At 40.9% G+C, this 25,935-nt stretch overlaps 1 protein-coding gene and 1 long non-coding RNA gene across 2 annotated transcripts; both read right to left on the reverse strand.

The window, feature by feature from the left end:
- Positions 1-13: 13 nt before the first annotated feature.
- LOC105052328 (pentatricopeptide repeat-containing protein At3g14730) lies at positions 14-2,341 on the reverse strand. Its single transcript, XM_010933101.4, has one exon. The coding sequence runs from the start codon at positions 2,088-2,090 to the stop codon at positions 183-185; it is 1,908 nt and encodes a 635-aa protein (XP_010931403.4). The 5' UTR covers positions 2,091-2,341; the 3' UTR covers positions 14-182.
- Positions 2,342-11,103: 8,762 nt separating this feature from the next.
- Positions 11,104-14,531, reverse strand: LOC105052327 (uncharacterized). Its single transcript, XR_833354.4, has 2 exons — positions 11,556-14,531; positions 11,104-11,464 (listed from the first exon to the last, which is right to left on the reverse strand). It is a non-coding gene; the product is annotated as an uncharacterized lncRNA (long non-coding RNA).
- Positions 14,532-25,935: the final 11,404 nt, after the last annotated feature.

Consider the following 25,935-nt stretch of genomic DNA (forward strand, 5'->3'; position numbering starts at 1 on the left):
CAAAGAAAGAGGGGAAAAAAAAGAGTGAAAAATTAATCAGATGGGGATCAAATTCCCCTAACTCGCAAAAATGAGGGTAAAACTAAAATCCGGCAAAAGTTCGGGCCTCTTGCGACAGTGGCAATATGCAGTTGGCATCCACAAAGGCAGAGGCGAGGCCATGCAAGCCGTGAATACTAAGATCATTCGCCATTGATCAACATCACATCAGAAACGTCCCGATTCTCTCTCATCCGGCCAATGAGCCCGTGCAGCGCCCCGTAGATCCCCTCCGCTTCTGGGTGGTCCCGGTCCCCGGTCAGGAAGGCGTGCACCCCCTTCCCCGCCACCTCCACCCAGCTACACCCGGGCGCCTTCTTCACCCCGCGTCGCCTCATCTCCCGCCGCACCCCCGCCACCTCTCCCCACCTCCCCACCCCCCCGAGCGTATTCGCTAGCAGCACCCACCCCCCGCTCCCCGCCGGCTCCAATCCCACCACCCTCTCCGCCGCCTCCGCCGCCCGCCCCGCCTCCCCCTTCGCCCAGCACGCCGCCAGGTACGCCCTCCACGCCCCCGCCCCCGCCTCTCCCGCCACCTCCGCCACCACCCGCGCCTCCTCCAGCCGCCCTGACCGCCCCAGCATGTCTGCCACGCACGCCCAGTGCTCCGCCGCCGGCGCCACACCGAACTCCGCCACCATCCGCCTCAGCACCTCCCGCCCCTCCTCCACCATCCCCGAGTGGCTGCACGCCGCCAGCACCCCCACGAACGTCACCTCGTCCGGTGCCACCCCCGCCGCCGCCATTCCCTCGAACAGCCCCAGCACCTCCCGGCCCCGCCCGTGCGCTGCGTACCCGTCTATCATTATGTTCCACGAGGCCACGTCCCTCTCCCGCATTCCGTCGAACATTCTCCGCGCATTCTCCAGAGCCCCGCACTTAGCGTACATGTCCATCAGCGCGTTGTCGACGAACACGTCTCCTTCGCTACTCCTCATGCCGCTCGCGACCATGTACCCGTGGATTTCGCGGCCGAGCGAGAGGGCCGCCATCTGTGAGCACGCCGGGAGGACGGCCGCGAGGGTCACAGGGTCCGGCGGGACCCCGGCACGCCGCATCCGGCCGAAGAGCCGGAGGGTCTCGAGATGGTCAGCGGAGTACTGGCGGGCGGAGATCATGGAGTTCCAGGAGAAGAGGTCCCTCTCCGGCATGGACTCGAAAACCTCCGCCGCCGCCTCCACAGCATGGCACTTGCCGTAAAGGTCGATGAGAGCATTGGCGACCGCCACCTCGGAGTCGTACCCAAATTTCGTGGCAAAAGCTTGGATCTTTCTACCATTTTTCAGGTCGGCGGTGGCGGTGAAGACCGAGAGGATCCCGGTGACGGTGAATTTACTTGGAAGTATACCTTCATGCACCATGCGGCGATAGTAATCGAGAGCCATGGCGAACTGGCCCCTCTGGGCGAAGCCATTAACCATGGCATTCCAGAGGACCACATCTCTCTCGGGCAACTCGTCGAACACCCTCTGAGCGTCGTCCACGAAGCCCAATGTTAGATACGAATGGATCAGAGCACTTGAGGTGAAGACCTCAGTATCAAAGGCCGCCTTGAAGAGCTCGGCGTGGATCTTCCTGAGCTCGGCCGTGGCACCGAGGTCGGAGCAGGCTTTAATGGCGCAGGGGTAGGTGAACTCGTCGGGGGGAAGGGCGGCCTCGGAGCGGAGGCTGCGGAAGAGGAGGAGGGCATCAGCGGGGAGGCCATTGGAGGCGAGGGCGGCGATGGCAGCGTTCCAGAAGAAGAGGTTGGGAGGGCCGGTGGCTGAGCGGAATACGGCGAGGGCGTCGGCGGGACGGGCGCAGCGGGAATAGAGGGTGATGAGGGCGGTGACGGCGAAGGGGGAGGCGTGAAGGCCGGTGGCGAGGAGGCGGGCGTGGACCTCGCGGGCCTTGGGGAGATGACGCCGAAGGGCGCAGAGCTGGAGCTGAGAGACGTAGGTGGCGAGGTCTGATTTGGTGCGGTGATGGGATCTCAATGGGTTGGGCGAGCGAGGGATGATGGTGAGAGCGGGGCTTCTCGTGATGAGAGAAGAGAAGGGTCTAACGTTCATTTGGGTGGCATGGCTTTCGGGGGGATATTGAGCCTTTGTAGATGCGGCAAGGAGGTTTTGAATTGGTCGGCGACGCGAAAGAGCAACACGAAATAAAAATATTCGTGCAACCGGTTATTTTGAGCTCAATTTTGGTTGAGAAACAAGTGGAGCTCAAATTCGTTAGAGATTTTTTTTTTTCTTCTTCTTCTTTTGGCCCAAAAGAGATGGAGAATTGAAGGAAGATTCACTGCACTGTAATTATTTAGGTCAAATAGATATATGATTTACCACTTGAATAGATATATCAATGTTAGTTCATCTTGAGCTCAGTTTACCAAAGAGAATAAAGCTCACCAAAATGAATAGAAATTTGCTTAAACTTAAAATGGAACTCATTCAAGTTTAACTTGAACCATAAATAGGTCAAGCTCAAAAAATCTATTTATAAATTGGGCTCAACCTTGAATATCCTCTTTATATGACAAGCCTAGTTGAAGAAAGCTGCTATTCGTTTCAGCTCATCTGCATCCATGATGCCCGCAAACATAGTTTATATATGAGGCTTTCACATGGAGAGATGGATATATTTAAGTGCTACCATTTTTGTGTTAACTCCGAATTCAGATGAATATTTTTTTCTCGGTACCATGCATGGATAAGCTATCGTTAAGCCATGGAATTTTGAAGGTACTGTAGAGCTCTTTGCACAACTTATATGATGTCTATGAATCATATCATAATAAGACTGCATTTGGTATATTGTCAGACAATCTTAATCTAAATTATCTAATAATCTAGATTACTTATAACCTGCATAGATTGCCAATAATATTGATTACTATATTTGGTACATGCAGGTAATATTGTAGTAAAATTATTGAAAATCTTGATTGGCATGTTTAGTATGACAATTAGATTACTGATAATATAATATCAAATTCTCAAAATATTCTTAAATCAAATTATTAGTTTAGTATTTTAAACTATTTTTTTAATTTTTTAAAGATAAAAATTATTATTTTTAAATATTTATTTTTATTATTTGTATTATTTTATTTTTTTCCTCTTCCTTCTCTTTTCCCAACACGCCACACCTCGACACCATCCTCCCCCCACCCCCGGCGGCCCCTGCCTACTCCGCGCACCCTACCCCCCATGACACCCTGTTTGTTGCGCCTCTGGTACCGCCTCTTGGTTGTCCATGCCTCCTCCCACCCTCCTGCATTGTCTTTTGGTCCTCTGATGAACTCGCACCCCGTGCCTCCCACAATTGCCTCTATCACCACCCTCACCTGCTAGCATCGCCGCCCTCACCCATCCCACTGATCCCCCGCACCCCATCCCCCACAGCACCCCGCACGTCATGCCTCCGGTACGGCACCCCGACCACCAGCGCTGCCCTAACCACTGCACCCCGGCCCTCCGGTGAAGACCTGTCACCGCATCTTCGGACTCGCACCTCACCACCGCCTCATCTAGCTCCATCATTTGTCAGTACGAGCAAGGAGACGACGGCGAAGAGCGTCTCATCTGGCTCCACCACCGGCTCATCCAGCTCCACTGCCTCATCCAGTTCCATCACTGTCTGGTGAAGAGCGTCAAGGAGACGACAGCGGCCCACCGATTGGCTGGTTTCCGGCCACTGCCGATCCGATTTTATAGAAAAGGGCGTCGGTTTTAACCCTCTCTCTTTCCACTGCTTATCGTGAGGAAGAAAATCATCCGAATTTTTTGAGGATATTTTTGTCCAAAAAAATTATTTCAAGATTACCAAATATGTGATAATCTGGATAGCTACCCTTCTTGAAGGCAATCGAAATTGTCACTTAAAAGACATACCAAATATAATAATGTGGTGGGCTCATATTAAATTATCAGTAATCTGGATAGATTGCCAGCTGCCAAATGCAACCTAAGTGTTATAGGTGGGGCTTAGGTGTTTTAACACCCATGTTCAATTAGACATTTTACGCTTATCTGGGTTACGTTGGATAAGGGTACAGCTTCTAAACATATACTATTATTATATTTGTTTAAATCCGTTCATATGAACATATTTCATTACAAGATTATTTTAAGTAGGAATATTTGGTGAGCAAATATCTATAAGTCCATCAAATAGTTGAGCAAATATCTACAAGATTATTTTAGTAGTTATGGTCAAGTTTTATGCATATAAATTGATTGGTTTTATAAAACTTGTGGAGAATATAAAGGTAAAACTACATGTTTTATATTGGATGAGCTATAGTCTGAATCCAGCCCAGATATTGATAAGGTTTATAAAAGATAAATCCTAGAACTTGAACTATTACATAATTGAGTTGAGCTAGGTTTGGATCACCTTTTGCTAGAATAGGAAACAAACACAGAAGAGGACATAAACCCAAAAAGATTCAAAGGGTACCCAAAAAGATTCAATGGGTCCAACTTTCAAACTATGCTCATCCTATATGCATCCTTGTGCCTACGTTAGGTCGAATAAGATCCAAAAAAAACATCGAGTAATAAAGATGAACAAGTATCAACATTCTTTAGAGTTGAACCCTAGCCCCCTGCCTTAAGTGGCAAGGGATCATACCATCTGATCAAAAGCTGCTATTTTGCACTTCTTAGACTTATTTGATGAGATCTGATGCATTAGTATTGGTATGATCACCTCACTTCTTAAACTTATTTTAAGCCACCACTTCCTAGATATTTTGTTGCTCGGGTATCTCCCTGTTTGCTTGACAACCGCTCTTTTCTGGACCACTGGATCAATTAATTGAAGATGCCATACAACAACTTCAGTTCTTGTACCACTTAAAAGAAAAAAAACAACTACAGTTCTAACAAACACTACCAGATTAACCCAACTACCAAGCACTTAGTCTTAGAGATTGACTGCAGGACTCCAAATCACACCATCACTTGAATCTCACTGTTCTTTCTTGACTAGACCGGTAAACCGCAGCCAAACAAGCAAGAGCTATATCTTTTTCTTCTTTTCAGAAGGGGAGGAAGATCCATCCACATTAATAATTACCCAGAGCCAAATTGGGATGCACATCATTGAGATAACAACAACAAAGCTGTACCTTAACATCTGAATGATTTAGAGCATGAATAGATAGATCTACAATGTGATTAGATGATATTCTATCTACGCTTCAGCTGCTAAAGTAAAACTTTCGAGCAAACCACGCACATATCTACAGACAAGCATATAGAAAAAAAATTTCATCTCATAATTACATTCACTTAATTGGGCTGAGATTGTTCTCCAATTTTTATATGGCAGTGGGTCTTGGCCGGTGTTTACCAGCTTTGAGAAACCGGGTGTACTCCTGCTGGACCATCTCCCCTCCTTTCAGAGGATCAAAGCTGCACCTGCAGAAGCTGGAAAAGAAACAAGAAGGAATTATGAGAGCTACAATAGTAGGAGGAAACGAAACAATTTAAGACCGTTTTAAGTTTTGAGGCCCATCCAAACCTAACTCCAGGTTGGCGAATGATGGAGCTCAAGTACAGAAGGCAATAGCTTTCCCATTTTAAGTTCTGAGGCCCATCCCAACCTAACTCCAGGTTGGCGAATGATGGAGCTCAAGTACAGAAGGCAATGGCTTCCCATTTATGTTGCATTTGGTAGTTAGTAATCTATTCAGATTGTTGATAATTTAATATGATAATTTAAATTACTGTATTTGATATATTTTTTGAATGATAATTTAGATTGCCTCAAGGAAGGCAATCTGGATTATTTTGGGAGAGATGTTTATCCAAATTACTATTTTTTTGATAATGTTGCAATAAAAATTTGAGACAAAACTATCCCTCAAAAAAATTACATAAAATCCATTGTCCAACCCTCCTCCTACCCCCCTTCGCGTGCACCCCCGGCCCACGACTCCTTTATTCCCTACCACCCCGCATCGCTCCTCTACGCCTATCCCCACACCCCCTATGATTCCACATGCGCTCGTCCCCTCCCCACTCTCCAGTGCCCACAATTTTTCACATCTCTCAGTCCGTCACTTCTCCACGCCACCATCACATCTACATTACTCCTGCTACTTCTCATTAGGAAAAAGAAAAACATCAGAACAAAAATATTAGAATATTTTAAAATTTTGATTTCACATTAGATAATCTGATTGTCATATCAAACGTGTCAATCAAGATTTTCAATAATCTAACTACAATATTACCTATGTATCAAATATAATAATCAAAATTATTGATAATTTAATAATGATAATCTATTACATTATTTTTCAAAATTATCTAACATGCATCAAATGCAATCTTAGAGTTATCTGTAGTGTATATTAAAATATTTATTAGGTTAAAATAACAAATCAACTAAGGCGATGGCTTTTTATTGAACAAAAGGCAACTCAACAGCCCCTAGCTATCGTAATGTTGTTACGAAAATTAAAAACTAATCAGCCATTCTAAAACATAAGAATAAAAAAGTCAATAAAATTGTTGTCTACCGCATGCAAGAACAATAAAAATAATCAGGTATTTAGGAATGGCTAAAGGGTGTGCTGTCATTCAAATTTATATGAGTTCAAATTTATTTTTTTATAAAAAATTAAATATTTAAATCAAAATTTATCATCTCAGTATCAACTTTCATACCGATATTATTTTATTACAATATCGGTATGCGATACTATATGAAATAGGAAAGCATACAAAACATCAGTATGGTGCAAGAATATATATCGATTTGATACTGATATAGTATGGTACATCCAAAATAATATAATATCGACTGATATGATAAGTCTTGATTCAGACTAAGATGTAAATGATAGTTTCCTATAAATATGATGGGGATAATACCCTGATGATCACTTAAATAGTAAATTTCCCTCAAAAAGATTACTTGAATGGTTAAGATAATTCTAGATCATAATCACAAACAGGTATTACATATAGAGGTACATTTGCACCTGCTAGCATGTCACCTAAATGATTAACATATGGCCCAGCTAAGATGCCACAGGTGAGAAAATGTTTGGTTCCAAGTTGTTGACATGATTTGATATAAAATAGAAATGATGTGTATTTCCAAAGCAAGCCACATTTTTCATTGAAATACAACATTTTTCTTTGGAGAATTTTTCATTTAACAGACTGCAGCAATGATAGCTTTTTGATTAATTAGAGATCATGAAAGTTTTTTTTTTTAAAAGAAAAAAACAAATTAACTAGGAGCAGATAGACCATGATACTTTCACTGTCATACTGTTTAAGGAGTGCACCTAATAATCTAATAGCGGTGGAAAGGTTTGCAGGACCCACTACCATTAATTATTAATAGACGTTGTGGCAAAGTAACGTGCCATCCATCTCCTAATAATATTCCATATGCACACTCTCTCTGATTGGGCACTAAGCCAGCTGTTCCAGAAGGCTTTCTTCATCATTATCATTTTGGAAGGAAAGTAGGGACTTTTCTTCAGCCGATCTTTAATGCTACAGCCTTCATTAGTTTTGATTTATTTTTTAATCTTCCAACTTATTTTCTTCAGTTCAATTTGTTGTTCTTTCCAAGTATTTTACCAAATCAAATTTATGGAGAGGGATAACATTGTTTAAAGAAAGTGGAAAGTGCATCATGGTTACCTTACACCCTACAATCCCAACAAGATAGATTTGATGAACTTTAATTCTACACCTGGTGAGCGATCACCATAGCCACTCTTTTTCTAGCTTTTTCTTTTTCTTAAAAAAAAGGACAAAATCTAGATTTTGTCATACCCGGAGACCTCACTGTGAAATATTATCTACCGTTAGTAGCTCGAGGAGGTGGATGCATCATCAAAGAATCAAACCCATGAGAGAGGAGCACGACCAGTAGAGCAAGCCTTAGATTATCGTGATTATTCTAATATAAAATTATTAAAAAAATATATATTTTGTGAGTAAAAAGTTTACATATTCTTTTTCCAGAGATTTAGTTGGAGCACTATCTTCATGCAGCAAATTTGGAACCTTTCGTTGAGACGAGATATGCTAATATGCAAATATAATCTAATATGTTACGGTAGAAATTCATCTTTGATCGGATTGGTTGGAGCTAGACAGTGACCGTTGGTAGGCGATGGTAGGACCTGTAAGATAAGTCTCCGATCGAAGTTGGCTTCGACAGGGATCTTCCGACACTCAAGTTAGATATCTGAAATATATGGAAAGTAACGAGCATTTAGGAAGAGAAGTATTTCATATCTTGGGGGTCTTCTGTAGACCTCTATTTATAGACAGGGACTGAGCTGTCGTGAGAAACTAGGAAGGAGAATCAAATGGTTAACCCTATCTTAACGAACGTGATATACTTATAATCTTCTACCTTATTTAGAGAGATATTTTATTATTTTTTTCTTCATCCGCTTACGACAGGTTGTCATATTAATTCTAAGATTTCTCTAACTGGCATGAATCAAATATCATATCAGTTTGGATCGGCCATTATCGAGATCGGATCAGCCCATCTTTCCTGTGCATCGGCTTTATTAGAGAATTTTTTTTTCTATCTATAATATAATATATTAAAAAAAATTTGAATATTTTTTTATCAGAAAAGTGCCAGCTACCATCTGATTGAGTTTTGGTGATTATATCAAAGATTTGGGATTAAGTTTAATCTCCTAGGAGCTGTTGAGGGGTTTATTTCGGAGCAATGCGAAGTTGGCTTCTCATCTACTCACACATCCAACCAGCTTAGTAGCTTAATCATATATAACTTGCTCCCATTACAAAACAACAACAATTACTTTTATAAAATGCATAATTGGAATTGCTCATCGGATCGATTTGCCAAGAAAATCTATTTGTGAAAAAACTTAATATTTATAATTAAAATCATATACTAAAACAACTGTAACAAACAATTTGATGCAATAATTTATTACTTCACCTTGCTATTTCAAATTCACATGCCCCTAAAAATATCGCATTAGAACTAGTAACTCATGGACCATCGATTAAGAAGATAGTCATATTTCCAAAGTTAATTTGTTATTTACTAATCAATAAATTATAAAACAAGTATTGTATCCTTCCATATACTGTCGAATATCTTACCATCTTTAAATAATGCAACAGTTAAACCACAATTTATTACCATGAGCATAACAAAACTAGCTCTAACAACACCATATTTTTCTTGAACAAAATTATAGGTTTGCCATCTTAATTAGCCCCAGCATTATCACCACTCAAGAATGTTGCCAACGGAAAAAGGGTACATGAGCCAGAAAAATCAACTGCATCGTACCTGAGGAGTCAGGACAGAATATTTTGGAGGTTGGCCTGCTTCAAATCCCAACCCATATCCCACCTTTAGCCTTTGTTGCCAAGACAGCGACCACCCACCATTGCCTGTCTCTCTGGGCCCATCATAATGTACCCATACAAAGACAGATCGCAAACACTCGGAACCACTCACTGTGCCCAGCGGAAACCCTCTCCCCAATAGGACAGGAATGACCAAAGTCTTAATCCCCTGCCCCTTAATGAAAGCTCTTCCACCATGCTTTGCACAACCAATCATATGCTTCAATGGAGAAGTGGATGTCTTTTTCCAATTCATTCTCTAGATTGTAGAAGGTTGGAACCTAAAACCATATACTCTCTTGCTTAGTAACAGGAAAGTTCTACTTAAAGTGCGACACATATTTCAAAAACTTTCTGAAAACTTGTTAAAGCACCTGCTCAGATAGCCTTTGCCTGCTCTTGCAACACACATATATCTAAGATCCCACATCAGCCTCATTATGGCTTAGCTCTTGGTAAAAGAAAATTGTTTGTCTATGTCATGCCATATCGAAGAGACGCCATGGGGATTGGTAATTTGGTGAAGCTCCTTTATTGCTTGTTAGCTTTCTTTTTTGCCTCTTGTTGAAAAATATATTATATAGTGATAAAACCTTGCCGACCATTCTTTTCTGGCCTCTGGTTAGAATATATATTTTATTTTATCAAAACCTTAGCAACCAATCTCCCCATCATATTTTTCAAAAAAAAAAAAAAGAAAAAAAAGCAAAAAAACCATATTTATGCTAAGAAATCAATTGGTTTGCTGTCTCCAGAATACAGCCACTCTTCAAATCCAAAACACTTCAGTGCTGATTATTTGTCCTCAAGATTCTAATGTTTCTTTGTTGCCTTACTTTAAGACAGTCACATACTCCTTTGCGGTGTATCCATGGATTCATTGAATTATGTCAACACTGCTTTAGATGCCAAATTTTGATATCACATGAAAGAAAACATTTGCATATCACCTCACCTCTGGAAGGAAAACCAAAAAAAAAAAAAAAAAGGTTTAAGCAGTTGAGCTGCAGCCTGATCTGTAGGGGTTTCCATGAGAATTAGGAAGGCAGAAGCCATTGAAAATGGTGTCCATGAGAATTAGGAAGCAGAAAGGCAGCAGGCTGTGGAACACCAGATGCCAAACCACAAGTCTTACACACTCCGGTGATGTCACTCCTGGAAGCAAGCTAGTGTACCACCAGATGATATCCAGAAGCTTTAACCATCCATCAGTGTAGAGACTACATCTATGGAACCAACGTTCTGGTACTCTGGAAGTGATTATTCGCATTTATTCAGGTGAGAATAAATGTGGAATTTGATAGAATTCTAGGTTTAGATGATACCACCTGAAAGTACTCTACCTAAGGAGCTCCAATCCAATGACCCCAATGTGGATGCATTACTGTAGTTAAAAAGCCTATCAGCTATTAATTAAACTAAAAGAATCCTTAAGTACAAGGCCACGCATGGGCTTACACACCCTCCCTTTCCATAGAAGCTTCCATAAATGGCCGTCTTTTACATAGGAACCCTATCTCCACTAGGCTTTTGATAGGCACCTTATCCATATCTGGCAAGTCCCTTAACCCTGAGTGAACCCATTACCAATCTCAAAAGCAGAATTCTAAACATGGACTCCAAGAAACCATGCCAATCTCATTGCATTAGCACAACACCCAAGAGTAAGCTGTGGTTCAAAAATACACTTGTGTACACAGTCTTTTAAGAGAGAAGGATGCATTATAGAGCAAGTGCACCTTAGCATAGAATAAAATAACCAGGTGATGTGTACTTCTACAACATAATCCACATAAAAAGAACCCTTTGAAGGCAATGTTCACAACTTCCAAGGCAATGTTTAAGAGAGACATGCTCAGGTGAGGGACGCATGGGGAGGAGTGCATCAATTTATAGATGTGTGAAAGAAAAAGCATTTTTCATAAAGAACTTTATACAGCACAGGTATCAGCAAAAAAAAAGACAGGTATCAGGTCGAGATGAACAAAGCCATGGACCTGAAGTGATGTACTTCCACTGTAGATCAGAACAGTAACTCAGTCCTTCCTCAAGCTTTTTCAGACCTGCAGCAGAAGAAATACAAAAGTGAGACTTTTTTAAAATCTCCAAAGATGAGGCTGAAAACAAAAAAGCACTAGTTTTGATGACTGTTACCCTGTCCTCCTCCTTCAACGCATATTTCAAGGACTGGCAGAAGAGAGGCCGCCAGTTTCTGTTCCGAAATCCCAAAAAAAAAAAAAAAAAAAGAGAGAGAGAGAGAGAGGGAAGGGAATTGAGGGTTTACCAAGCATGTTATTACGACATAAATGCAAAAAGGCCACTAGCAACAAAAGTAGAGAATACTTGATCAATTTCATCCAAGCAACCACACCCCTATGTTCACTAAAAACAAAATAAACACCTGAAACACACTCAGTTGGGGAAGACTTTGTTTTAACCCTCTACTGAATTCCTCTGAGGTTGCACACAAAGGCCAGCGTGATGAGCCTGAGACTAGAGAATAGTATATATTAATGTCATTCCTTAAATAAGAGTGTTCCAAGGGACCCTACATCGAGCAAACTATCCACCAAGAGAAGCTACATATTGCAAACGAGAGGATGAAGAAAAGAGGCACAAAATAGACAGTAGAAGAGGAAAAAAAAAACACTATCTCAGTGAAGTATCAAGCAAAAGAGAGGTAGGTGCTATTCGCTCGGAAGAAAGAAACTAAATGGAAGTTTTCAAAGAGAATAAAGAGGGAGCTCCCTTCAGTCCAAGCATGGAATGGAAAGGAAGGAATAGACTCCCGCATCATTCACTCATTCACACAGTAGGGCAAAACTTCTTCCATTTCTGTCGGTGAGCTTGAGCAGTGGAAAAGTACTTTAAGTTCTACTGAGTGTTTGAATGAATGAGTCGGCAGCTGATTCCAACCCCGGAGCCATCCATGAGTGGGCTGAAGGAAGCTCTCTCCAACCCATTTTTCAATTCCTCCAATAAAGGGAAAAAACAGACAAGGAAATAAAAATGCTAGGATCACAAGGAAATGCTAGGTTCTTTTATTTTTTGAACATTATAATCAGTTCTCTCTCACACACAAGCACACAAAAGGAGGTTATGAAAGCAAACATATAATGTGACTCATGAGAATTAGTTGCATTAGTTCTGATCAATCAATAATTTTCCTTTTGACACAGGTTATGAGATTCCCTATCAATGGTTTCAAAATTAATTTCGACAAAAGCAAAGATCTTGGTAACAAGATGACTTTCTAAATAAGAATTAAGAAGAAGATGTTGATTCACCACTGGCGGATAGCATCCAAATCAGAGATGTTATGATGCAAAAATAACATGCCAAGAACTTCATGAGATTATTCCATTTGAGATTTTTATAAAGGAAAACAAAATACCTATCATGATGCTGAGTACCTGAGAAATATGGTGGCAGTGAATCACCAAGGTTTGACCCCTATAGACATCTTCCAAGTGGAGAGCTTGGGAGAGAGGGATGCAACGAACTCAGAAGGCTGGTCGGCCATGATCCTAAGCACCTGAGCCTTGTAGTAGAAAGGGCCCTTATAATCTCTCTAAAATATAACATGTTTAGGCCTTCTTGCTCCCTTTCTTTTCTTTTCTTTTTTTTTTTTTTTTTTTTGAGCAATGAAGGAAGTAAGAAGCTTCCGGCGGCTTTATGTTTAGGCCTTCTTGTTGATTCCAAATTCATACATGATAGTAGTTTTTAGAAAAAAATGATATATAATATCTCAAAAAGTTGGAAAACCAAAAGCCCAAAATCAAAGAAAAAATAATCAATCTTTAAGCATGATTCTAACTTCGATGTAAACCATCAAAAAAAAGAAAATAATAATAACTTCAATCTATTCTTCAAGTTATTATTCAAAGAAAAGTTCCAACCCTATCCAACAAAATATCCAAAAATATTAGAAGAATTGCGTACCTCACATCTTCTAGACCTCTTTAAACCATTACAACTGGAACAGCAAATTAAAAAAATGGAGGTCAACAACTGTTTGCTCAGTTGGTTGGAACCTCTCCTTTAAGGGCTTGCCCTTGGAGAAGAAGGTCCGGGATTTATATCCTAATAAATTAGCCCAACCTTTTTTTTCTCAGGGAAGAAAGAGGGAATCAACTAGATAATCCATATATTTCAGAGAGAACTGAAGCCATGATCACCTGTGGGAACCAAATCCTTCAACAATATTCCAACTACATAGACAAATAGATCAATAAAATCGCAAAGCAATGCAGATGAACTTGAAGCTCCACAAATATTTTTTGGAGGGTGGGGGGGCGGCGTGAGGGAGAGAGAGAGAGGGATCTTCCCATTTTCTTCTGGTCGATAAATAAACCTCCAAAGATCCTGGCACTCAGAAGGTCTAAAGTTTGATGGCTGCTGTTCTGCCTCCCCCTCCAAACCCTAATTCCAATTTCTCACCAAGCAAAGTGCATATATAGAAGAAAAAAGAGAAACAAGCACAACCTTCGCCAAAAAAAAACCTTCTAAGAATGCAAAGAAAGAGGAGATAGTACAGGATATGCCAGGAAATAGAGATTCTTTCCCTTCTAAAACACTTTTGGAGCCTCTATACTCCAACAGAACCTATTCTTATAATATAAAAGGCAAAGTCCCAAAAGTTTTAAAGCTTCAGGTCGCACCTCCAATAATTCTTATAAAACCATCTACAACACGCAGGATAGCCGAAAAGAGAGAGATTACTGAAACGAAAGAAAGCCAAAAGGGAGAGAATATAAACACACAAGACCCATACCACGTGCCAGCCCAAAACAATTCCAGGTAACACAAACAAATACAACACCATCCACAGTAACGAAATCAAAGACAGAAGGAGTAAGAGAACTTTTCCTCTTGGCTTGTCACCAGACACACAGGGAAAAACCTATCTATTTTATGATGAACGGAAGAGAGGAGCGGTCTTCAGCAGGAGGGAAGAGGAAGAGACTGTCGGCTTGGCTCATGGGAGTTAGAGACAGGGAAAGCGACCGGAGGCCGCTGCCGAATCCAAGCACAGGTAAAAGCGATTCATCTGAGGGGATCTTTCGAGTTATCTAATCTCTGGAGCAGATCAAACACACATGGGGGCGCTCAAAAAGTCCAAAGCGAGGGGGTCACAAGGCATTGGATACAGGTGTAAGGAAAGCTCAGTGGGTGGTGTACCGCCCCTTTGACTGTCTTTTCACTCTGGATAGGGAGGGTTAAACAGTACCAAGTGGAGCTTGCTCCACGTCCCGGGCCCAGATGACCTGGTCCTCACACTGAACTGGTTGCTAGCTAGAGAAGGAAGAAGTTGTAGTCTTTTAAGCCCATGGAACTTGAGTCTCCATGTAATGAATGGGTTGGAGGGGCCATTTCCACTTCCAGCCAGAGGTGTGGAATGGAGACAGAAGTAATAAAAGGGATTAAGGAGGCAGCTTGATCATGTGAAAGAAAAGGTGTGGTCACAGATTTTATCCACCTATACAGAGCCTAACGTGAAAACATTGCCTCTTTTATCCGCCAATGGCTATACAAAGCTAGGTAATAATGATGCAGGGGTCTCTTTCATTGCTTTTTAATTATTTTCTGGGCCCTTGGGTCACCTGAGATGCAGATGGATGTCTCGATCTTGTTTTTGCTTGAATCACAGTAAGAAGCTCGTCTTCCTGGTTTATCTAAACAATCTTTGCCCGTGATCAAGGCCAAATATATAAATTTTAAATTACTGAATGATTTATAGTTGGAGCATGATGACGAGCTAGTAATTTTCACTTTATATTTTGATATTTTATGCGAATATGGTAAAATTATTGTTGGGATATACCGACGGACGATCCCGACCGACGACTGACGGATGATCCTAACGGACGACTCCGACCGACAGCCCCGACAGACGGCTGCCGACAATATTCGACCAAAGGTGTATCGGCCGAACCGACCCATGCTGTTTCCGACCGATCGAGCGGTCGAACCCATATTACCGACTCACTGTCGGGCCTATATGTCCGACGCCCGACTTTACCGACCGACCGACCGACGGATGCCGTTATCGATCGATCGACGGCTATCAACCGACCGAGGATACGTCGGTCGGGCAGATCTTTTCCGCTCTCCCAACCGACTGCACCATGGAGTCCGATGCCCGACTCCTGCAACGTACCCGACTGACTGTCGGAGGGGCCCAAATTTTCATCCGACGCCCCTCAGCTGGCCGCCGACCTATGGTCGATCGGCTCCTCCAATCGCCGTACTACTGTCAGAGACTGTCAGTCCTGACAACTGCATGCAGCACTCCCGCCTAGGGGCATTATCCCATCTAAGGCATGGTCAACCCTAGCGATTTGACAGCCCCACGGTGATTTGACACCTTTATGGCGACTCTGACAGTCTCCAATGAGTTGACAATTCTTCAATTGTCCGCGCCATTAATGAGGGCGCCATACCATGCTTCGCTATATATATCGGGGAAGGCAACAGTGCTAGAGGTCTTTTCGAAACTCTTGGACTTGCTCCCTCTCTCTCTCACCCTCTCCCATTGAGCTCATTGTTTTCTTTTCACTGTTGCCTAGTCTCCTCTCTGACTTGACCGTCGGAGGGTCCTCGTCGGAGCCAACTTCGGTCAGTATGGACTTTTTTTTACAGACGTTCGTTTCCGACGATCAGACGATGAGAAGATTGACCGCAACAATTATGATTGTAAAAAAATGATAGAAAAGAATTACCTGATTGCTCACCTCCCCATATATCCTTGAACCTTTTCTTGATCTACTAAATTTTTTACTTTAAACGAATGATCACTTAGACTTCGCCCAAATCCTGACATGATATATAATCGACCCAAGTCTGGGTTGTAACCAACAAACATATAGCCACCATAATTCAACTCCTATTAAGCAGCCTTCTCCATAACCCTTAGTTAACCCCAATCTAAAACTCCACTAAACTCGTCATAATCTAACTTACATTAATCGGGTCTTAAAAAATAAATATCTCATGGCAATCCTGGACCTACTTTATTTTTGTCCTTTCCCTCCATTTCCAAATTATCCCGAATAAGCTCAATACCATGAAGCTCTCCATGTCCAATAGGTTAACATTATTTCCAAGTTGCATGGCCATTATTCTACAGGAAGCCTGATTTCTATATATTATTTTCATGTACTGGCCCAGCACCTCTATTCAGCCTTTTTCTATTTAATTTAACCGGTACTACTTTGTCTATGTCCACATTCATCCGTATACTTTTTTTAGCCTTACATCATCCTACCTGCATCCTCCTACCCTTTATTTTTTTTGAGCCTTCTATATGTCATTGTCTCCGTCTACCTTTTTACCCCGTGGTTGGAGCCCTTGTCCTCAATTATGTGCTAGATGAACTAACAAGTACTCCCCACTTGCCATGTACCTTCTTAGCTCAATACCATCATGATTATCTTGTAAGATGGACATGGGCCGGTGAGTTCTTAAAAATTGGTTAGACTCATCTAAGAGGTGAGATTAGAAGATGGTTACCTAACCTTTCCTTCTTGATGACCTTAGAACCCGTCATCCTCTTCCCCCAAAAATCTTATCCTTAATTCAATCACCGAATCCATCCTTAATTCAATCACCCATTCCTTGGACATCGAATAAACCCTTTCTCTTAACTGCCCCTTAAGTCCAAAAACCTCTTTCCTATTTAATAAGAAGAAAACTATGAAATGAAGGTAAGATCAATCCATTAAAGCTCGGAAGCATCAAGAGTCTAGGTTAAATACTTAAGCTTTCAAGTGGATGTGTACATAAGTATTTAAATATTATTATCGCAAAACTCTGAGGAGGTGCTAATGTGGTTAGAGCGGATGCCAATCAAGATTTGTGACATCGGAGGATATCTGTAAAGGAAGTCCACACTCGTCATAGGTGTTCCGATGGGGACCATCTGATGTTTAAGTTAGCTGGAACTTCAAAAACAGTAGAGAGAAAAGAACACAAGAGTTGGAAGAGTGAAAAGAGAACTCTGGAGTGTTTCAGTGTCTTTGCTTGTTTACTTTGGAGATTCCTTTCGTACCTCTTTTATTTGGAGGTTGAGCCTATAGGCCATTAGCTGGAATCTATGAGTTTGTTGGGCATAGCTCCGTAGGCTGTTAAGCCACATTCTAAATCTTTATCATGAAAGAAATATTTTTCACCTTCTCTGAGTCGAGATTGCTAGTCGTGGATGTCATGCGTAGGCTTCTCCCACACGGCTGGCTGATTTGATGGTCCTAGATTTACAGCTGGTGTAATCTCACCACATCATCTTGGGCATGCCTTGATGGAGGATTGATTTTGATCGATGGGTCTCTCCCGCAATATATGCCCTTCATTTCTGAGTTCGAAGTGGCTTTTAGGCTTCGAGCGAAGGAAGAAACTATCTTGGTAGTTGAACCACTGATCTATTTCTTTCTTGAATGTGCTTGCATTACTGTCTTCAAAAAAAATTCTTGGAGATTAATGATGTGTCTTTTTGCGACTTATATTATTTTTATTAGGAAGGAAGTTGAGGAGTTATGGAATGATGCTCTCGACAGAAGAAATATGGAGACTGTCCCTGGACTCACCTAGGACCCGCCACATGGCAAGCCATGGTAAGCTCCGAGGCACGCTTCATGAGTTGTCCTACATAGTTCAATCGGATAAAGGTGCAATGAAAGGCCATGTAGTCCACCACTTTAGGGCTGGTCATGTGGCAAGATCTGGTGATTCGATGACTGGATTTGCACCGTCAATGGCATATATAAATGGACCACTGTTGATGGCACCCAGTGGGATTTTCTGCCATCTAATTATCAACTCTTCTTTTATCATAGTAATCTTCAGAAGTAGATTCTCTTTTCTTATCGTGTAGCTATGAAGCTGTCGTTGTCATCCATCAAGTCAATCGGCCATGAAGAAGAAAATGAGTTCTTTATATGGGAAGTCCTCATCCAAAAGGAGAAGGAATACCAAGTCGGAGCTTTCTATCTCCAACTCGTGGCAGTCTTCGGCGGGGACTGGGTTGGCCATGGCTGTGAGGCCGCATGTTGCTGCATCGGAGCCGTATCGAGTTTTGTTTCATCAGGTTGGGCCCTGGCTCCCTCTGAGGGTCGGCAAGGCTCAGGGTGGACCCTTCCCAATCCGAGGGCAGTGGGGGCTCCGTCAGAGCTACAGTGGAGGTCCCCGTTGAGGTTAGGTACAGACGCATTGCGAAGTAAAAGACCTCAATGGACTTTGAGGATGAGCTTGTCGAGGCATCTTCAGTTGGATTCATCTAAGGCTTTGATGATTGCAAGACTCATTTGAAGAAGATGGTCCTGAACCTAGATCTAAGGCACCTTCACCCCGGTAACAGTGATAAGGAGGTCGGGGTATTTTCTTCAAATGAAAACTAGGTCTTCATCCTTTTGTCTTCACTTTTGATGTCTTCGCTTTGATAAAAAATTGTAGTAAATTTTTAATCAATGAAAAATATATTTCATTATGTTTATCTCATTCAAAGCTTTTGCCTTTCTGTGATGTTGGTGTGGTCGGCTCTTTGCCTCGATCAAGGGCTTGAATGGCTCAGACAAGTCAGTAGGACTAGTTTCGTGTTTAAGCCTAAATCTCCTCTGACCTTGTTCGAAGCTTCTGCTTCATTAGTATGTGATGGATGAACCTTTAAAAATTATAGGTTTGTGTGCGTGCCATTTATTTGATGTAAATTGATGCCACATTGCTTTTATGGATCAGAGAAGATGAATCATCTTGAGTTTACACAGTAGGGAGCCACACAATCTGAAGACTTTGGAGCTTGCATTTAATGCTGGTACCTACTTTTCAAAAAACACAACTTCCAAGGCCTTTATGGTGGCAACATTTGTCGCACAACCAGTGGGGCATTTGAATTCTCCTCGGCCTGCCCTTTCTAGCAATAGGAGTTCTATGGCCTGGGGCCAATACCACCTTGGTCATCTCCCTCAATGTCATGGTGGCACTGCCTTGGCCAGTGTCAAGGGATTGTCGGCACTCTTCTCCAACTTAAGAGATCTCCTTCTCCCTTCAATCAATCGTTGAATGTTTCGAGGGAACGCTTCAGTGGATATCCCATTTTGGCATGGAAGGTGTCAGAAAGTTCCACCGCTCCGACCGCAAGGCCACGACGGCGACCACCTGGGCTCTTCGCTCTTCATCCTTCATGTTCAAATCTTGGATCTTTCTGGAGGGCCTGTTTCTTCTTTCGCCCAATGTAGCCTTCCAGCCTTCCTTGGATGTGCATCGTGAAGACGAATGGATTTCCAAAAAGAGAGGCTCCCATACCATCATCGATGTCTTTTTAAGGGAGTTGATGAGCATCGTAAAATAGAGAGTCTTGCACTCTTCATCAGAGATTGCATTATACTGAAGCTCAGCTCATGCTCTTAGGGTGTTGGTCAGGCTTGAGCTTTATATTTCTTTTTCTTTCTTTATTGTAATGAGCTTGCTTGATTGAAATGTAATGAGTTTCTCTGAAATATACACGAACCCTTTGAATAAAATGCTCTTTATATTGAGGCTCTTTTTGCTGTGTCATCCAGCACTCCTTTCTTTAGGATGAGTCGATTCTTCTCTTGTAGTCATCACCAACCTCTGTTGACAGTATGAGATCTCTAAAAAATTAATCCCTATTGGCTTTAGTGGGCTATATGGCTATGGTGGGCCACCCGTGCTATGGTGGGCTATGTTGGATCTTTCGAAAAATTAACTCGATTGGCTACAATAGGCCATGTGGCTACAGTGGGCCATCCATGGGTACAGTAGGTCATGTTAGATTTCTCGGAGGATTACTCCAATTGGCTATAGTGGGCCATGTTGGATTTTTCGAGAGATTGTCTCGGTTGACTACAATAGGCCATGTGGCTATAGTGGGCCACATTGATAGCTATAGTGGGCCATCTGGACTACAGCGGATCATTTGGCTATAGTGGACCATGTTAGATTTCTCAAGAGATTGCCTCAATTGGCTACAATGGGCCATATTGATAGCTATAGTGGATCATCTGTGACTATAGTAGAACACGTTGATGGCTACAGTGGACCATCTCAGTTACAGTGGATCATGTTGATAGCTACAGTAGGCCATATGGCTATAGTGAGCCATCCGTGGTTATAGTGGGTCACATTAGATTTTTTAGGAGATTGTCCCGCTTGGCTATAGTGGGCCATCCGTGGCTACAGTGAGCCACATTAATGATTGCAGTAGGCCATCTCAATTATAGTGGGCCACATTGCATTTTTTAAAATATTATCTTGATTATCTATAGTGGGTCATGTGGCTACAATGGGCCACTCGTGACTATAATGGGCTGTCTTAGCTATAGTAGGCCGTATGCTATAGTGGGGCATGTTGGATTTTGTGTCGGCAGGGCCTTAATGTTATGAGAATCCTCAAAAAGCCTTTTGTTTTTCCTTGAATGTCGAGCCACCTCCTATCCCCGAGCCTTGGGAGGCTCGAGGCTGTGTCTGTGTGCGGGGACTGGTAGAGGATCTAATTATCTTGATTGGGTTGCCATGTGCCATGTGAGCCTTTTGAGGATACCATTGCTAGGGCCGAGCATTGTTCAATATAGCCTCGGCTCTAATCTCTCCTCCATTGGATTGGCTTGTGATTTTATCTTTCAGACAATATTATGAAACAAAATATTAGATAAGTTTTTATTAGAAGAAGAAACTGTATTTACATCATGGCTGGCTATTGTAGGCAGTGCAACAATAATGCCATTAACTTCCCTAAAAAATCAGGAAGGAAAGTGATGCCCCCCGAGGCACCATTCCCTTTCTTTCCTCAATTTTATCTCCTGCCTCCACGTCGGTAGCTAGGGTGGAGATGGCGTTGATGATGCCAATTGTTGGACGGCTGTTGTTGTTCTCCTCATTGACCACTCGATTTTGTTGCTCCCGAACATATTTATCGAGGTAGCCCTACGAATCAAAGCTTCGATCTCATCCTTGAGCTCGTGGCACTCCTCGATGTTATGGCTATGGTCATGATGAAAATGATAGTACTTCCTCCTGCTCCTCCTATTCGAAAGAAACTTTATCAGCTCAGGTCACCATAGGTACCCTTGGCCCTTGATCTTTATCAAAATCTAGGATTGAGGGGTGGACAGAGGAGTGTAATTATCGAATTGTCAGAGAGGACTCCTCGCACGATGACTCTTTCATGGTCGAAAAGATTCCCTCTCAGTTCGAGCTACTCGAAGATCTTCTCAATTTCTCTTCTTGTCAGAGATCTTTTTTCCTTCTGTCTACTTGTGGAGTTCTCGGACTTCTTCCATCTAAGCATACTGTCAAGCTCAGGCCAGCAGGTTAGCATAGTCCATCAGAAACTTCTTATCGAGAAAAAAGATAAGGTGCTCATTCCACAAGCCTCACTTGAGCACTGATATTGCCATCGAGTGGTTAAGGGTCTACACCTTGAGTGCGGTGGCATCGAAATGTGTGATATAGTCACACGGGGAGAAGGGGCTGTCCTGTTAGAAAACGTAGACGATTTCATACATATATTTTAATTTTTTTTTGAATAAATTACAGCGAAAGATAATTAGATTAATCAAATTAATCTCATATGCATATAATCTAATCATCAAATCAACCTACTCTAAGATTTATGATATGATATATTGCATATAAAATTCAAAAAATTACATGATAAAAATCTACATGCATGGATGAAAGCAATAGATCATATCTACTTCTAATTTGAATTCAGAATTCGATACCTAAACATGGGTCGATGATCGTCGCTGCTGAGAGATATGGTAATGATGATTCTTGCTGATTACTCACAGCCGTACATGCATCTGACCTCTACAGAAAGTCCACTCGAAGCTCCAATCTGATCGATTTTCTCGAGAGTGCTAGCTCGCACGAAGATCTTCTTCTTAGCTGATCTGAATATCTTCTTCAAATCTCTAAAATTTTTTAAGTGGTTGAAGATAGACTTCTGAAGGAGATAAAGAGATGAAAGAAATATGAAAAAAAAATTATTTTCTCTCTTATTTTTCTCTCTTCCCAAACCCTGAGATAGAAACCCTAGAAGACTAGGTTTTATGCACACCCCAAGAGAGAGGACTCTCCTCCTCTTTTTCATGCCAAGAACCATACACCAAAGCCCCTCAACATGGAGAACTCTTTCTCTGGTCTCTTACACATACAAAAGTGGGAAATAGACTCCTTTTTATTGATGTGTAATAGGGTTGGGTGAAGAGTCCTAAGGATCTTGGACTCTTCAAGATATGTCGCACCTTTTCTCAATTCTATGCTAAAACATGCCCAAAAAAAATGAGATGTCCCTTTTCATATTTTTTCATGATAAATCAGTTCTCCAACTGATTTCTTACAAAAAATATCCTCAAAATATCACACACATAAGGAGAAAAAAATAAATTGGCGTATGGAGTGATTTGGATAAGAACAGATTCTGTTGATAAGGAATATTTTGAAATCTAATTTCAAAACCTTCCTTTTATCAAAACCAAATCAGATTTGGATGAGAGAAAGGGAGGGAGAAGATCTCTTTGGCATGAAAAATCTCATACAAAAATCTCTTGAGTGTGGAGAAAGTTGGCATCAAAGTGGGAGGCACATGGAGAGGAAGAGTCCAATCCTATATAGACTCTAGGTTTTTTTATTTGAATCCAAACCAAATCACATCTGATTTAGTCCAAATAAAATATATAAAATCTAACCTAATTAGGTTTATAATTTTATAATTAAATTTTAATCAAATTAAAAATTGATTGAATCAAAATTCTGATCAAATCAGGGATAATTTTTTCTTAGTGATTAGGTCATCTCATAACCTAACTGGGTCCAATCTAATTGAATCTAATTAAATTAAATTTTATTTAATCCTTTTTGTTCAATCAAATTGAGCTAATCAGTGATCTAATTACTAATTAATCCTTCATTAATTCACTAATACTTGGTGAATTAATTTATTACAACTTTTGTATAAGATTAATCATCAATCGAATTGACGATTAAGCCCTTGAACGATTCTCAATCGTTGATCAGTCACATGATCAGTCAGAAACTTTTTTTGAGTGTGACCCCATAGGTTCGAAACTAAGCTGGTAGTATAAAAATAAATTTTTAAATCAATTGATATAACCATCTAACAATGATGATCCGACGTTCAGATAGGCGAATGATAGCGAAGCAACATTCAAGAATCTATTGGTGTATGGTTATCGTATAATTCATCCCTTTGACCCTAATGCTCAAGGACAATCAAGGATTTAACTGTCAATCCTAGATAAGTCATTCATATTATATTTCAATTTTTCAAATCCATCACATGGATTATCCAGGTTCAGATTTTGCTAAATAAAAATATATTGATATATTAACTCCTACTAATTTGGAGGGGTCAATTCCATCTTGACTCACGCACTGACTTGACAAGTACTTGACTGCACCCAAAAATCTTTCATTACTGAATTAAAAATTTAATTAGTCTGACACCAAAGTATAGTGAGTTGCTTGTAAGTTATCGTGGTGATCTCAGGTCGGAGGGATACTTATACCTATACCCTTTGCGAGCTACCCTTGACAACAGAGTGCTTCGCGTTGGTCACATTCAGTGACAATGTACTCCTACATCTCACCTGTATGCTATATCAGGATCTCTACACTATTTAGTTATAAGGACAATCAACGCATATGACATACAACGACCTACACTTGATATCACTATCATCCTAGTAATAGCATATCGTTTGGTCACGAACCAATTTAAGGACTATGCAATAAATCCTCCTTTATCGATCAAAGTAATCCTAAGAACTTTATCACAATATAGGAGTTCGTTAGAAGATGTATCTTTGTGATGAAGAAGGCCAAATAATTTTTATTATTTATCAATTCATATACATTTATAATTAGTACAATCGTCAAACGATTAGTTTTAGGATAATTTTCCAACAATTCCTACTTGGGCTAAAGCCAATCAGTATAGTATCATATATCTATCTTCAATTTATCATCTCGAAACTCTTACATACCGAGACTTTAGTAAATGGGTTGGTCAGATTTTTCTTTCCATCGATCTTCTAAAGATTGACGTTACCTTAACAGATTTTTCGAATAAGGTAGTAACGATGTAAAATGATAGATAAGCTAATGGGACTTCTGCTCCCTGGCATGAGCTATGACTCCAGTGCTGTACAATACAGCAAGATGATCATCAGAAGGCTCCACTCCTAGCTTACCAGTAAATCTGTACAATCACATAGCTTCCTTGCACGCATCGAATGCTGCAATATATTCTACCTCACAATTTGAATTTGGCTATATTACTCTGCTTGAAACTTTTCCAGCAGATTGCTCTATTATTTAGGGTAAGGATGTATTCCTACACGTTCTTGCTATTATTATGTCCAACTAAAAATTAAAATCATACTCTATAAGTTTTAAGTCAGATTCTCCATAACCGAAGCATCGGTCTTTAGTATTTCTCAAATATCTAAGGATGACCTTCCAGTGATTCTCATCTGGATCTTACAAGTATCCACTCACTACCTTAGTGAGTATACCATATCCAGTCTCATATATGGTGTTCATAATAGAATAAATTCTACTGATAAACACTTTATGTATGTTGGACTGGGATAACCCAAGCACCCTCTTAGATCTATCTTTATAGATCTTCATCTCTAGGATTATGGATGCTTTTCTCAAAGTCCTTTATGAAGAATCAATGATAACTGTGAAACCTTTATTTTCTGTAATATAAAGAATATCATTTTTGATTAAAAAAATTTTATTCATATACAAAATATGAAATATACTCATAGAACTATTAATCTATTTGTATTGCAGGGTTTATCTTCATTCTCAACGAAGTCATGCATTTTGATCACTTATCAAAATACACAACTCTAAAATATTTAACATTGTCATAAGAAAAAATATCTTGCTATGGTCAATACCATACTGTTGATAATATTCTTAGGCAACCAGACGGGTATTTTAGATCTCCACCTTCTCATCTGCACTTTCTGATCCTATTAAAGATCTACTTACACTCTATGGGCTTTACTCTTTTGAGTGGATCAATGAGTGTCCATACACCATTGACCATTATGGACTTTATTTCAGACTTTATGGCTTCAAGCCATTAATCAGAGTCAGATCTCTGCATAGCATCCATATAGGTGATCAAATCTTTGTTGTTCTCGTCGAGTTCAACAGGATCACGTCTCGAAAATAAAAATCGAAGTATCTATCCGACAGACGTAGTACTCTACCAGATCTCCTTAATGGTGCCTCTACAATGGATTTTGAGTTTGATCTAATCAAATTTGATTCTATAGATTCACTAGATTGTGTCGATTTTTTTACCTATCGAACTTCATAAGTTTCACATTAGAGGCATCAGTTCTTTCATCAAGGTACTTTTTTTAAAAAAAAGAATGCCGAACAACTCTTATTCTTGAGCATGGTAGAAATTATATCTTCTAGATTCTTTGGGGTTATCTTACAAAATAATACATATAGGATCGAGATTCAAGCT

The sequence above is a fragment of the Elaeis guineensis genome, chromosome 10 (genome assembly GCF_000442705.2).
Source record: "Elaeis guineensis isolate ETL-2024a chromosome 10, EG11, whole genome shotgun sequence".
In the NCBI taxonomy this organism is placed as follows: Eukaryota; Viridiplantae; Streptophyta; class Magnoliopsida; order Arecales; family Arecaceae; genus Elaeis; species Elaeis guineensis.